We start from the raw sequence: 15,346 nt of genomic DNA, 5'->3' as shown, positions 1-15,346 counted from the left end.
GAGAGTCACAACTTTGCAAACAAACAGCGCCAAGAGAACGTTGTCACGTGGCTACGTCATCTTCCGCATGCCGCTTATTGGACAATGCGATGCGTGAACTTGCCAAAAACACGCATGCGTGAGGCTTGAATTGAAGCATGCACTGATTGCTACGCAGTAGTTATAGTTCAACTGTAGTAGTGGCTGGCAAAGCAGACTTGACTGTAGCTTGCAATGCTACGCTGTTGCGTCTCCGAATAGTAGGCGTTGTCTTCGCAAATCGAAATTGGGAGCTTACCAGTCATGCAGATTTCACACTCCACACCTCACGAGGCCAATCGATCGCTATGCTAAGCTCGTACGTTTGCCGTCAGTGCAGAGTTCGACTTGCACGACGCGTTGCCCCCACACGAAACCTCCAATGGCAACCGCGAGCCACGTTCATCTCGCTGCGCAACCAGCAGCCGCAAGACGGCACGGAACCAGCAGACACCACGGCGCAACCCCAAACTCAACAGAACAACGCATCAGATCACTCTCAGAATGAGCCGAGGATACGGTACACGTCCCACTTGCAAGGGAACGACAGCCCACAGCGCACTGGTCGATATTCGAGACACATCGATGAGCCCTCTGAGAATACCGAACAGCCTGCCAAACAATCTTTCATCAAAAGAGACCCTAGCGAACGCATGTCGGATACAACGGAAGCGGGAGATCAGGGGACTTCTTATATCAAGCCTATCGAAAAGCAACTGAAAAAGGGAAATGTGGGGGAGGCCTGGAGCTTGTTCGAGAAAACATATACATCCAGCGACTGCAAAGCCTTTACGGAGCCGTCTCTCAGCGATGTTCCTGAGCTTCGTAGTGGCAGGTTCTTCCTGACCCTTCTCAGCACTGTCAACAAGGCTTTCTGCACTGGCACCGCAGAGCCGTCTGTAACCCCGACCACCGTTCTCTTCAAGTACGAGCAGTTGGGCATTGCCAGACCCGAATACTGGACCCGTCAGACTCTGGCCTACCTTACACATAACGCCACTATTGCGGTTAACGGCTTGAGCACAGAGCTTCAGCGAGATCTGCCTTCCCTACTGTTCGAGCTGCTGTCCGTGTGGCGACTGTTCTTCCAATGCAAAGGCCAGAAGAGCGATCCTCTGGAGACCATCAGCACTGAGTGGCCAATATCGGTGACCTCCGAGTCTTTCCACGAATTGCATGAATCTAGAGACTTCTCTCTTCGCCTACAAGAGTATCATCCTAAGTACATTGGTAACCCAACGTTGGGCTTCTGCGCCATCTACCTGTATAACTTATCCGAAGCGCTCGAGGCCTCAGACTCTCTGAAAGAACAAGCCGCACCCTTCATGAACTTACTAACTCATCTCCTGGCGGGCTCCAAGGTGAACCCTGTTTTCAAGCACACACAGACGTCGAGAGAATTCGGATCATATTCTGAGGAATTGCAGAAACAAATCATGGCAGAAATCAACCTTGCCCCACAGAGAGCCATGATCAATGTCGGGTCACATGGCGCTCCAAAAGAGGGCAACAATGGCGATCCACAATCAAGCTTGGAACAATTCCATTTAAAAAGAATAGAACGTGCGGTCGAATCTCGAGCTTCTGCGGCAACTCTAGATAGTCTCTGGACTCAGGTTGAGAAAGGATACGTGACAGAAAGTGGAAAGCCTGAGATACCAATACGGCTCTATAATGCGTTTCTTTCTGGCTACTTGGTCCTGCTGAGCGCACAACGCTCTGTTCAAGTGTGGAATCATATGGTCGCGCATGGCGTCAAGCCTGACCTGGCCACATGGGTGGCGCTTCTTGAAGGCTGCGAGAAGGCGAAAGATCTTGATGGCTTCAACGCGATGTGGTCACGCATGCTCAGCTCTGGGGTCGAGCCTGATACTTACGCCTGGACGACTCGGGTGCATGGTTTGGTGGCACTACGCCAACTCAACGTGGCAATGAAGACACTCGATGATATGGGCAACAAGTGGTTGTCAGCCGAGGCGGTCATCAAGACTCCTCAGACACATTCAAAGAGAAGCAAAGCCGTTCAGAACCTTCCAGCATCCGCCAAGGCGGTCAACAACTGCACAAAGCCCTCCGTTGAGGTTGTCAATGGTGCCATCTCGGCTCTCGTCCAGCTACCTTTACCCGATCGAGGAGGTATGAGACTTGTGACGCGTATCGAACACGTCCAAAAGCTTCTTCGTTGGGCCAGCAACTTCGAAATCAAGCCTGATGCCCGCACATACAATGGCCTCATGCAGCTTTACCTCCGTGCCGGAGACTTCAAAACCGCCTACAGAGTCCTCGGGCAAATGGATAAAGCAGGCATCGACGGCGACGTTGCCACCTACACTATGCTCATCACCGCCGGCTTCGACAGGAACGCCTATGACGGCCTGTCCGAATCCCAGCAAACAGAACGTATTCTCGGTCTTCTGAATGAGCTTGAATCCAGCGGCCTGAAGCTTAACGGCTTTGTCTATGCCACAGCTATCGACCGCTTACTGAAACAGTACTCGAATTACACCGCAGTCCGTGCCATAATCGACACGATGGAAGCGCGAAAGATCGCCATAAGCGCACACGTTTACACGTCTCTCATAACCTACTACTTCCAGCATTCCCCGCCCCTAATCTCTTCCGTGGACTCTCTCGTCAACCAAATCTTCACAAGCCACCGCATGCCGAGTGACAGATATCTTTTCGATCGCACAATCGAGGGGTACGCAGAGTTCGGCGAGGTGGGTAAAATGATGAGCGTGTTGACGCGCATGTCTAAGCATCGCAAGCAACCTGGCTGGCAGGCTATCACGGCGGCCGTCAGGGCGCTGGTGCAAGCAGGTGATATGGAATCCGCGAGATTGGTGGTCAGGGACGTGGAGCGAGGGCAGGGCGTGGCGCAGGGGGGAATCACGGGAAGCACAAGAGCAGAGCGACAATTCTTTGGTATCGTGAAGGGGTTGGGGTTGGAATTGGAGGAGGAGCGGATGGGGGATTCTATCAGAAATCAAAAGGTGGACATACAGCAGGAGTTCGCCGAGGCGAGAGAGCAGGATGTTTTGCATGAGGTTGGGCGCGAATCTGGGAATGTGGAACGCGAGCCTGACAATGTGGCAGCGGGGGAAAAGGAAGAGGAAGTTTATGGTTTTTTGACGGATGAGCCCGAGTCACAACCACAGCGCGGTTGATCAACTTTGTTGTACGTTGAACAGCTAGACTAACGAGACTTTCGTTATCGACGCAACACGGTGCTACACTAGACCAAATCAATGTGTCAGCCAAAACACAACAATCCAACAAACCCCATGTTCGCAACAAAAATCTACAAGATGCTCAGTTGTCTTGGTCAGTTTGCTGCAAGAGCTTGTTGGGTGCAGTAATGATGGAGTGGTGTGCCTGGACGAGTCTGAGGATAAGGGAGACAAGCGCCACATGATACATTGCTGTAACCTGGAAGATGGAGTTTGAAAGGTTAGCAGAACGACAGGTGTATGACACTCTCGCCGTCGAATGATCGAAGTGTTGTTTGAAGGTATGATTGACTGTAGTTCTAAGAAGTCTAGTTTGCGAGTGAATTAGTCTGAGAATAGACGAAGAGCCGATCACTGAAGATGTGTCGCCAAAGCAATTGTCTGCCATTGCATCGTTCCTTCTGATAGTTCGTGTTGATCAAAGCTTGTGTTTGTGTTATGTGTAAGAACAAGGAACTCAGAGCGCTTGGGTATGATTTCGAGCCTCGAGTGGCTTCAGACGGAGGAAAGTGTGTGGACGACGGGGAGGTTTGGCTCTGAGATACAAACTTTAGATCTCTATAGCAGGCCAATTGGACCCAAAATCAGACGCGTATACTAATGTAAACGAAAACCAGTGGACACCTATTCCTGATTCTATCACTTCTCGGCGCAATTCATCGTGTTGATACAAACCAGTCAGATCAAGAAAAGCCGAACGTCCACCACAAAGAACCTAGAGACGCAGACCTCCCAGATAAAGAACGCCTAACCGATAAAAAACATCTCCTCATCTCCAAAATCCAAAAACAGTCTTCTCGATCCCAAGAAAAAACCAGGCAACCAGTCCATCGCAAGCGAAGAGCCGACAATCCATCGTACGACATCCTTCCACATCACCCCACACGCCCCCATCTCGCCACCAGCACCATTCCAGCCCTCAAGGCGCGCAGCGCATCACACGATATACTCCAAGACATTACCAAAACCACTCTTGCGCATTTTCAGCCGCCCAATCGCAGGGCAGTGTTTTAATATTCTCATACGACGGGGCCGAATTCGCACGTTCACGGGGTCTTGGTACGGTGGGCTCACGCAAAATTGACGGCTTGGAGGATGCGTTTTTGTCGGCGAGGGCCGTGTGTGATTGAGGTGCGGGGGAGGCGCGGAGGGAGAGGAGCTGTGTACATATATCATGTGGTTGTTTGGGCGGTTGGGGGGTTTGCTATTCACTCAGTTGATCAACATCAATCACTCGCGCTGTGAAATCTACTTTGACATCGATATCGCAACTACAAATCACCTCACACGCAAGCAAACAAAACAAGTCAGCACATCGATAAAGCGATAAATCAACCAATCAACCAAATTCACACAACCAATTCGTCTCACACATCGACAAAACAACCCATCCACAAATCAATATGCCAGCACCACCCAAATCCTACCTCCCCAGCTTCGCTGCCTTCATGGGTACGTTCCCTCCTCCATAAACTCCACCCCCTCTCTCCTCACAAACCCCTCGAAAGCTAACACACACCCTCACAGCCGCCGGTTTCACATACACATACATCGTCGCGTCGCAAGAAGGGGCAGCCGTCGACGGCGCACGCACACGATGGCAGCAGCAGCACGCCAGTGCGCGGAACGTGCTTTCAGGCGGGATGACGGTAGCGGAGTGGGAGGGGAGAGCGAAGGAGTAGGCAGTGTGAGGTGTCAACAGGAGTATGGCGTTTTGGGTGTTTGGATGATGAATCATGGACATCATTGGGGGGAGGGTTGTAGTTTGTTTTGTCGTTACTGTTCCCGTGGATGGAATGCCCTGATCGAACTGGTCGACGTGTTACCTAGCATGATACCTTCAATATACCGTTTACTTTTCAATGAATTGACTGACTGACTTACCTACCCACCCTTTTGATAGCCGTCTCTCCCCAAAGACCCACTCTCCACCTCCACACCCCACCCCACAGCAAACCCCAGACACGAAAAAAGCACAACCCTACCCACATCACTCACGAAAAACACAGATCATCGTCTTCCAAGATGGACAAGTATATTTGAAACCCCCCCAACACCACAACCTCTACACGCAAAAAGTGACCAAGGCTCGAATGCCACACCAAGAAACTATTTCAAAAAAGCACTATATACACAGCGAATATGTCAAGATAATAAGTCAAAAACGCCCAATGTCCCTACTGAAGCCATAACAGCCAGTCTGGGAACCCCAACATAGGAAAAGTGTGTAAGTAGCCAAAAAAGCAAGCAATAGATGACGCCCAAACGGCCATGCTGAAGCCACAACGGCCAGCGTGGTATATATATGACAAAGGAAATCGTTATTCATACAAGCAGTCTAGAAAGTAAGCCCTATTATGGGGCAACATAGGTGAATTTCTTGTTGATAAGACAAGGGAAATGGGCAGTAATGATTGCGGTTATAAATCAAGCATCGACGTCATCGCAGCTATCCTCTGGAAGCAGGGTTCCATGGCCGAAATTCTCCTCTCGAGAAGCTCCATTGACCGTACCTCCTCAGCCTCGTCTGAGACGACGAGGTCGAAGTGCGCAAAGACCTTCTCGGGAACAATAGTACCAAAGACCTTGTCGAGCGAGGCGGCGGAAGACGGGGCAGGCGAAGAGCGATAGAGAGCGTACTCATCGTCCTCATCATCCTCCTCGACACTGGAAGCAGCGACAGCGGGCATCTGAGATTGAGCAGGGCGCTCGATGACAGGGTAGTCAGGCTTGGTCTCCTCAACAGACGCGTTGTCCTCGGCAGCAAAGAGAGCGCTGTAACCCTTGCCAGACATGGCCTCAACATCGAGGGGGTTGGCTGGGCCCTCTGGGAGCTCGAGAACAGCGTAGACACGCGGCTGCTGGAAGTTGAAGCCGTTGTTCATGCCCCAGTTGGCATTGTTGCTGTTCTGGTTGATATTGAGCATGGAGAAGTCGATCTGAGTCTCGGGGACGAGAGTCATGCCAACATGGGTGTTCTCAGAGCGCGGCATGCCACCGAACTGCTGGGGTTGGAATGGAGCAGGTGTGGGAGCAGCGACAACAGGAGTCGAGGTCGAAGGCATAGACGCCAAAGGCGCCTTGGGTTGCAGACCCTCTTCGCGGGACAGCTCGTCAAGGAAGGGGGTGAAGGCCTGGTGGCGGAGCAGACGCTCGATGAAGGCACGGGAGCGAGTGTTCTCCTCCATGAGAGCAAGGTTCTGAGTGCGGAGCTCGTTTGCTTCTTGGACCTTTTGAGCAATCTCGCCTTCAAGCTGACCGATGTATTCTATGTGGTGTTAGCTGGGTTTGGGGTGAAGGATGGACAGTACGGACCCTTTCTCCTAGAACGGAAGGCACGAGCAGAGACCTTGTTACGGAGCTGACGGCGCTCCTTGGAGCTGAGCTTCTTTCCTTCCTCCGAGGCAAGTAGCCTCTCATCCTCGTCCATGTCATCCTCATCCTTCTTTGCGCGGATGATGTGAGGCAAGAGGTTCTGTTGACCGTCTTGTGAGGCCAAAGCAGCGTTCTGGCTGTTCTGGCGGATCTGAGCAACGACGCGCGCGATGGTCTCTTCGGTACGAGCGTCGCTGAGAGGGCTCGACGTCTTCCTGTTCACCTGCTGGGGCTGGAGACGGTTCTGTTGCTGCGACTGCTGTCGGTGGTGGGCCATCTGCTGTTGCTGCTGCTGCTGCTGGCGTTGCTGCTGTGCAAGAGCCTGGGCCTGAGCCTTGGCGGCCTGCTGCTGATGGTGTCCGGGGTACACGCGGACACGGGGCACATCGTCGTGGGTGATGACGCTGGGGTCGACAAAGTCGTCCTGCGACGCGTCGTTGGCGTAGAAGTAGGCGGGTTGCTGGATGTCCATGCCCATGTGCATAGCAGTGTCGACGGAGAGGCCGCTGTTCCACCCGCCGTCCATGATGCTCGAGTCGTTCATCATGCTGATCTCATCCAAGCCGGTGGACGAGAACATGGTGAAGCCCGAGTTGTAGCCCGAGCTGAGGCCGGGGATGGAGCCAGACGGGTAGCCCGTCTGCTGCTTGAAGCGCTCATACTCGTAGCTGGGCTTTGCAGGCGTCTGGAGATCCTCGTCGAGCAGCGTGTTGGCCGGGCTGGTGGCGGTCGAGACGGCGCTCGACTCGCGCTTGAGGTGCGCAGGTGCAGGTGAGGCGAGCTCGTTGAAGTCAAAGAAGTCTTGTTCGGGATCGATGCATTGGCTAGCGTGACGGTTGAATGACGGTGCCATGATCGTCGCAGGCAGTACAGTCGCCATCATAGAGTTGTTGGTGTCGAAGGGTTCCTTAGGCAGCCACGATGTTGTGGTCTTTGGGGTAGGCGCCTGGGGGTGAGAAGGCTGCCAAGGGGCGTCGTCAGCTTTTCCGATGGTGCCGGGTGCCGTGGCTTAGCTCCAAGATGCGACGCTTTGTTTTGGCCGTCCAAAAGGCAGAACGATGTGCGGGTGGCGTGGATTATAAAAAGATCGGAGCGTGGTGAGGTGTGATGCGAGTGTGAATGTGGGCGGGACTGAGAGGGGATGATGTTGGGGAAAAGACGGCCTTTTGCTGGGCCCGTCGAGTCGACGTTAGGGAGGCGTTTCACTGAGGCGGAGTATCCCAGGCACTCGCTCCCACTGGACGCGACCAAAATAGGAAGGGCCCTCTTTCGGCATGTTCCTCAAAGCCCAAGCTCCATGCATGCAAGTAGTGCCGGCAGTTTGTCTATCGATGGTCATGCCTGCTCGCGGCGGATTAATCTCGCGACTTGACGGTTGCGATCCTGGTGTTTGTCCATCACTGCAACACCGTTCAAGACACTCCTGGCCATCGTTCGACGGGCCTGCTCCGTTGCAACAGTCATCCACGTCGTGCACACGGCGGCATCATCCTGCCGGGCGCCCCAACGCCAATGCATCAGCCCTCACCAACCACAGCTGAGGCTGTGCGTCCAAGCTGCACCCTTTGGGCGCAAGCCGCTAGCACGTTCCCTGTTTGACCGCTCGACCTGGGCAAATGATGCTTTCTACACCGGCGTCCTTGCGAGCAGCTTGCACGAGTTTGGCCACGACTGTACTTTGGGTCGCATCTCAAAGGAATGGCGCAATCGGCCTCGGCCTGAATATGACAACACAGCATCAACTTCTTCACCTTTAGCACCTTCTCGGCTTCACCTCGTTCACCGAACTTGCCCGATCTTCTGCTCCCTTCCCCATAGCAATGCGGAGTAGATACAGGATCCAGTGGAGGTAATGTTGCCATGCCAATTACACGTCAAGTGGATGCATGTCGTCACTATTGCACATTACGCCTTGCACACCACAACGCAGAACTTGACCAGCAAACTTACTTTCAACATGCCTAATCACCGTTGCGCTCTCACATCTCATAATCACCTATCAGGTCCGTGCATCCAACAAGATATCTCTCACACAAGCGTAATTCTTTGCACCCAGACTTTTGAAACGCCCATCATCATTTCGTGTCACCTACCAACTGCCGGTCCGGCATCTCCCAGCCAACTACGGTTAGGACCGCATTTTCGCGTAAGTTTCTTTGTACGAATCTTGGGCAAGATCCACATGGGTTTGCTTGAGGATGCTTGACTTTGACGAGTCAAGCCCCAACGGATGCTGCACGGCAATCTTCCGAACTTCCTCGGGAGCCGGACGTCTCGTTTTGAGGATTTGCAAACGTTTTTGTTGTGGCGTGCGCGTACCTCTTGTACAATTGGCTTAGCTAAGCAGGGCTAAAGGCAATCGAGAAGCAGTGATTGGCCATCAGTCGTAGTGCATGATGGCCATTGGAACAAGAATGTTCGGTACTCGTACAATACTTGCTGCAAAACCGATTGATGTACCAGGATAACGGACAATATCTAACTGGGCAAGAACCGTCATACCTAGGCATTTTCCATCAACCCATGTCCGCTTGCAGTTGGCCACTCGCTCTCTGAGTAGTATTTTCTTCGAAATAGGGAACACACGCCACAATTCCAAGTCTTGACATACCTTTGTTAGGCAGACTTAGACATCTTCTCGCCCTCCATTCTCAACACCTGATCCCTCACCTCAACAAACACTCTTACCAACTGAACTAAACTAACCAGCGACCTCTCCCATGCACCAGGTACCTATGCATGAAACATCACCTAACTCCCTATCTTCAACACCAACCCAGGGCAAACAGATCTCACAGCGCACAAACCATCATCAAACCTCTCCAAAACCCTCCTATCCACGAGCACGCTCCAACGCCACCTCCCTAACATCTAGCACCTCATTTCCCAAAGACCCTCTTCGATTCCCACCCCACTCCACCCCTCAACAAAGACGTCAAAACGAAAGGGGGGGAAGGAGGGACGATCTCGCCCTCCCTTCTGAAGTGAACCCACGCGACTCGCTCGGAAAACCACTCCACTCCACCCAACGACCCTCAACGCTCGACCCTCGCACCGGGAATCTCCTTTTCCCCAAATCCACTCCCCCCATGTCCCATCGAACGCGCACCATCGAGCTGGTCTAGCTACACTCCAGAACCCAGATCATCAGCCGCCTCTCGTCTCATTTACCTCTGACTCTCCTGCCAGCAAACCATGTCCAGGTACACACCGCATCGTGATTTACCTTCTCGCCCCGCCTCGATACCCTCGCAGATCAGTTCGTCGTGAGGCTTCTTGCCAGGCGGACCATGCGAAGCAGCGCGATCTACGGTGGCGCTTGAGGCCCAGACAAAGCCGACCACCTGTTTGCAAGCCCGCCCCAGAGTATCTACCGTGTATGGCGGGAAGAAGCCGCAAGAAAGAGAAGTAGCATATTGGCAGATGGCGTGGTGAAATGAGATACCGCCCATCTCATGTGCTTTCCTGTCATGTCCCGTCATGTGCACCAGTAGATCTTGCTATGTAGATAAATGCTGCCAAGTAGATAATCTTGCCATGTAGCGAGGTAGACAATCCTGAAAAATACCTACCTAGATAGTCCCACACCCCGATCCAGTTCAGTTCATACCCTCCCCCTCCCTCCTCGTAGAAACCCATCGTACAACCCCCTCCCCTTCCCATGGCACAACACGCGTCGAACCCACGCCCACGGTACGCCGCAATGCAAAGAACATCTAGAAGGCCGCGCTGAAACACTTCCCTCCCTCGGGCGCAGGAGGCGCGTGTCGCACCATGCCGAACCGTTACCATACCGTACCATATCAATGCCGTTGAAGCCTCCGGTTGGATGGGTGCCCGTCGCGTCGGGCCTAGAGCGGACGGCGTACCCGTGCCGGAGGGGGGACGCGTATGCGTGAGGGCAGGGCAGGGCTAGGGCTTGGACTAGGGGTCTGATTTTTTGCTGTGCTTTGCTTTGCTTTGCGGTGAGAATGTTTTTGTAGTAGGTACTATTCTTTGCTGGGAAAGTAGAGTTGTGGTTGTCACTGTGTTGGGGATTTGTCTCGTATATCGGGGTTTGGATTGACTGTGGAGCGGTAGTATATGAGAAATATATCTTCGCACTATCATCATATGAGCACGGGAGTATCCAACAGGTGAGATGGGTATCAAACTGGTTCTATTGATGGCAGACAGTAATGCCTGAGATACGAATTACTATTGACCTCGCAATATTGCGCCAGCGATGTGATGAAAGTCTTAGTCGTACATGAATGCTTATGCCTGCTGACCTTCCCACCGGATGCCTTCCCTCTTCCAAGCAAATTGCAGCGTTTCCCTCTCCAATCACTGTATTTGCACCGCTTCAGGCTGCTACTCCCATGCTCTTTCCTCATCCAACTCGGCGCATGGGAAACGGATATGCCTTCTCATTCGGCAGTGGCAATGTTACCAAAAGTAGTCCAACAGAGTAATGAGGGGTAAGGGGCTATCCCCACGTCATCTAGAAAGCGTAGAGACCCCTCATGTTCCAGATAGCCTCGTCAATCATGCCAGGTGTCCACTCCGCACCTGTCAACTGCGCTGCGATACTCTCTCGCTTGTCCCGGGACAGGACTAAGAAGCGCTCGACCAGATCGCCGTCAATGAAGCTCTTGACTGGAGTGAAATAGCTGCGGTAAGCGAGGTGGTCGCGTCCAGAAAGCGGTTTATCGTCTGACCGAAGCTGCAGCTCCAATTGCTGGAACATCTTGTGCTGTCGGCGTGATGTGAAGGGAATGAGCGCACCGAGTGTGCCCTGAAGCCCAGCCCAGAAGATGACGCGCTCACCACCAGACAGAAGAACCGTCTTCTGGATTTTGATGGGAATGTCGTTGGCGAAGTAGTGCGCGACGAGGTCTACTCGGTTTGCTGTGCCGCCGAGATAGCTCTTGTCGACAAGTAGGTCTGAGCCGTCGGGTGATTCGTCAGAGGCCTCGGAAACCTTCTGTGGGCATCGCACAAGCCACAGGTTACCGAACTTGTCGCCACCAACTGTCGTATCATAGTCCAACATCTCCGAACAGGTCGTGTGTCGAGCGACTGTGTCGTCGACGAATGGAATGAGTCGATTTGGGTGGACTTGATCCTTGTGGACAACGTAGGTTACAGATTGTGCTTGATCAGAAACGACAAGACGGCTACCTTGCGTCTTGATGTCCGTGATGCGAGTAGGCACGCAGTTTGAAGCCTGTGCTTTGCGCAAAACGGATCGCGAACCGCAGTCGTAGAGGCACAAATTTGGACCGACACCGGCGATGAGTTTGCCCTTGAAGCCGAGCAGAGCTAAGGGAGGGTCGCTAACGTCAGTCTCGTGGAAGAGTTCAAGCTCGCGCCCATTTGGAGAAATCTTGTAAATCTGGATCGAGGCACCTGAGCACTTGTATGGGTTGAAGCTCAGATCCTTCGCAGTGCCAACGGCTAAGAAGACGTCTTCACCTCTGCTTTCAAAGTAGACAAGTGCTGCACTGACCAGAGACTGGTTGGTCTTGAGCTCCACAGTATGTGTGACAGCCTTTTCATTCAGTGGGTCAACAACCTGGATGCAGGACGCCCAATTACCCTGGGCTCGTGGGTAGCCGAATTCGACAGCTGGCAACTCCTCGCTCTCAGTCTCACCATTTGTCTGATCGACTTCCATACCGCCCTCAGCTTCTGACTGGGCTCCATTCTCTTTCTTGGTTGCTGCTTGCTTGATCAAGCTGCTCCTCGATTCAGAACTTAAAGTGTTGTTCTCGCTTTGAATGACGTAAAATACTCCCTGATCATGGTGACCAACCATCTTTCGCGGTGTGTATTTCAGTGGTATCGTCTCGTATGTTGTGTTGTCCGTCAAGTCGTTGAAGGTGAAGATTCTGCTTGGAGTTAGTCCTCGCTCCAGGCAATCAATATGCGTATCATTGAGAATGGTAAGATTGCGTTCAGTAGGAACAATTGGAATAAAAGTTTGGCCCTCATGGTGTTTAAGGAGTACATAGTATCATCATGCAATTCAAGGGGGGAGTATTGGAGAATGACATACCGTAACTCATTCGCGCTCACACAGATGATACCCTTAAACTGCGAGCCCTCAAAGTTCCAAGCTGACTTGAACGGTATGTAGTTAAGCGGCGTCAACTGGAGCACACCAGTGCGCGGGTGAGTGTAACCTAGCCATGGCCTTGAAGTCATTGCGAGAATAGCTGGTTCGTTGGCAACAGTCACTTTGGCAAACTTGATAGGTTCGGGACCCAAGAAACGTCGCCGGGTGTCTCCGATGTCACCGGTCATCTCGTCAAGTACCGAACGAATGTATACTCCACTTCGCAGACCGATGTGAAGGAATTGACTGTATCCACGCGGCGATTTGTCGGTCATGACATTGATAGTGAGACCGCTGGGTGGTGATGTGAGCGCCTGAACGGAGATACTCCTCAAAATGTTGCCCTCCATATCTGGACTCAAGTTGAATATTCTGACTGTCTGGTCGCTACAACCAACAGCCAAGAAGAAAGCTCTCACGCTACCCTCGGGCACATCTGGCATTGCCAGGCAGTTGATCGTACTATCCAAGGCAATCTCTTCCTCAGCCATGGCAAGGGATCCATCCGAATCGCACTCAAAGTAGAGGATCTGACCTGAACTCAGCGCGATCGCCACTTGTCGGTTGTTTGTCGCGCAGGCTACGATGGTCCGATGCGCCGGCGGTTGCCAATCAGTCAGGTTGGCGTGGGTCGCATTGGCATCATCGTCGGGAAACTGGATGCCTTGGATATGGCGGATACCCTTCGGATGGATCTGAATTATGCAATCTTCGCCGAACTGTTGAACTCCTAGCGTGTTGGTGTCTGCTAGGAACCCTGTGTTGGAGGCTTCTTCCACATCATCACCGATCTTCAGCACGAGTGTCCTGCTGTGCAAACAGAGCACAATCAGTGTGTCAGTCTCGTCTTCTATTGTGAGCTTAGTTGTCCAAACATCGGAGGCGTTCTGTGGTAGTGGTGACTCGATGAGATCAAGCACTTCCAGAGCATTTCTTGTGGTGCGAAAGGTGCTTCGTCCGCCAGTGCCGTTGACTGTGTAAATCTGTGGTGCGTCCTCCAAGGCAGGGTTCGCGACTTCCATGTCCATGATCGGATTTAGACTGGGAATCGTCTCGACCGCTGTCAAATTAGTCAAAGCCCTTGGACGGAAGAAAGGTGGTGCGAATGATGCCTCAGGGTCTACGGGAAATTGGCCACTTTCAAAGATCGGGTCCTCAGTCTCTTCACCCAGTGACTCCAGCTCATAGAGTATCCGGTCCCCAGACTCGCAGGCAGCGAACACAAATCCTGCCCTCAAGATACATATACTTGTCGAAACAGGTATTGTGTCGAAGTATTTGATCTTGATTTTCTCGACGGTGCCGCTAGGGGACTCGACCGTGAGCTTGAAGACATCTCCGTCCTCTGTTTGTAGGAGGTAGAAAAACTCGCCGCCTTTGAGAGAGTAGAGAGTGCCAGCAACGATGGTACGCTTGCGGTTGGGGTCTTCTGTGGCTCCTTCGCGACGCGGTATCGCAAGTCTGTGTACGCTCGATTTGTTGTTGAAAATGCGCCGATATGTGATGGAGTCCTCTCCGCAGCAAAGAACTCCGCTCGGCGCATTAGGACCTCCGGGCACACGGAACAACATGTTCGCCGTTCGGTCGACCGGTTCAGACCATTTTCGCACGATGTGATTCAGACCAAGATCCAGCTCGTAGTAGACTAGCTCCTTCTTGAGCTCTGCATACGCTTCTCCACTAGAATCCGTTTCTGAATTCGAGTAGTCTAGCTCGAGAGCCGCGAACATGGGATTGTCGTAGCCAACGTCAAGCCCAATCAGGCAGTACATGAGCGTCTGCGGCTTATGTGCTTCTAGCGGCGAAGAAATGGCGATGTCGGTCTGTCCGCTACGGGTGAGGATGTAGACGAGCTTGTTCTTCTCGGTCGATGCGACCATGATGGCGCGCCCTTTTGGATCGGCAGCCAGGTACTCGCCTGGCACAACGCGTCGGACACCAGACTTGCCAAACGTCTCGAAATGCACCGTCTTGAATGTGTGCTCGTCGGGGATGTATTCGTAGGTGACTAGCCGTCCGGAGTCGGTGGTTATGACAATGTGGTCTGTGGAGTCAGCAGAGGTTCTCTAGCACAATCACAGTCCAGTCCACCGCGGGCTCAGGGAGCTACGAGCTCGCGCGCGTCGGATGCTTTCGAAAATCACTAAACTGGCTTATAGCGGGGAGACGAGGGAGACGACATACCTTTGGTGCCGCCCGCGACCCTGAACTTGGCTATGCGACGGACGATGCCAAACACATCCTGGGAATAGAGCTCCTGGAAGCCCTTCTGCCGCCGAGACACCTCAAGGATGGCCAGCCGGGAGCCGTTCGCCGTGAGGATCTGCTGCTTGCCGTTCCCGAGGAAGTCGCCCGAGATGGCGTCCTGCGTCGCCGACGGCTGCTTCACCGTCAAGGCGTACAGCGACATGCTCGAAAAGGTCGTCATGGCGGGCGATGGCAGGCGCTGGCCCAGACACTGACGGACGCGTTGACGGTATGGGGGCGCGTGGCAAGCTCTCTGGAGGTGGATGGGGCCAGCGAGAGTCGCGTGAGTAGGTGGAGAGTGGACGCGCTTCTGATTGGGGGTGGGCAAGCGACGTGAATGTCGTCGAGGCCGCCAAAGATTTCAACCCGCTGCTCC

General features: G+C 53.1%; 4 protein-coding genes across 4 annotated transcripts; 2 read left to right on the top strand and 2 right to left on the bottom strand.

The window, feature by feature from the left end:
• Positions 1 to 115: 115 nt before the first annotated feature.
• Positions 116 to 3,612, top strand: P153DRAFT_326334 (uncharacterized protein). Its single transcript, XM_033665292.1, has 2 exons — positions 116 to 239; positions 289 to 3,612. The coding sequence occupies exon 2, from the start codon at positions 327 to 329 to the stop codon at positions 3,183 to 3,185; it is 2,859 nt and encodes a 952-aa protein (XP_033519239.1). The 5' UTR covers positions 116 to 239; positions 289 to 326; the 3' UTR covers positions 3,186 to 3,612.
• Positions 3,613 to 4,651: 1,039 nt separating this feature from the next.
• P153DRAFT_252979 (uncharacterized protein) lies at positions 4,652 to 4,894 on the top strand (the record flags this gene model as incomplete). The annotated part of the gene is made up of 2 exons (XM_033662734.1): positions 4,652 to 4,700; positions 4,776 to 4,894. Coding segments are annotated over 2 exons (168 nt in total), but the record flags the coding sequence as incomplete, so codon positions are not given.
• Positions 4,895 to 5,668: 774 nt separating this feature from the next.
• Positions 5,669 to 8,485, bottom strand: P153DRAFT_379422 (uncharacterized protein; the record flags this gene model as incomplete). Its single annotated transcript, XM_033669869.1, has 3 exons — positions 5,669 to 6,516; positions 6,564 to 7,584; positions 8,156 to 8,485. The coding sequence occupies 3 exons, from the start codon at positions 8,483 to 8,485 to the stop codon at positions 5,669 to 5,671; spliced, it is 2,199 nt and encodes a 732-aa protein (XP_033519237.1).
• A 2,280-nt stretch (positions 8,486 to 10,765) lies between these two features.
• P153DRAFT_426365 (uncharacterized protein) lies at positions 10,766 to 15,291 on the bottom strand. The gene is made up of 3 exons (XM_033672596.1): positions 14,908 to 15,291; positions 12,664 to 14,767; positions 10,766 to 12,496 (listed from the first exon to the last, which is right to left on the bottom strand). Exons 1-3 carry the CDS (start codon positions 15,149 to 15,151, stop codon positions 11,107 to 11,109), a joined length of 3,738 nt encoding a protein of 1,245 aa, XP_033519236.1. The 5' UTR covers positions 15,152 to 15,291; the 3' UTR covers positions 10,766 to 11,106.
• Positions 15,292 to 15,346: the final 55 nt, after the last annotated feature.

The sequence above is a fragment of the Dothidotthia symphoricarpi genome (assembly GCF_010015815.1).
Source record: "Dothidotthia symphoricarpi CBS 119687 unplaced genomic scaffold P153scaffold_22, whole genome shotgun sequence".
In the NCBI taxonomy this organism is placed as follows: Eukaryota; Fungi; Ascomycota; class Dothideomycetes; order Pleosporales; family Dothidotthiaceae; genus Dothidotthia; species Dothidotthia symphoricarpi.
Note: the sequence above shows the minus strand (reverse complement) of the source record. Positions and strands in the feature narration are given on the sequence as shown.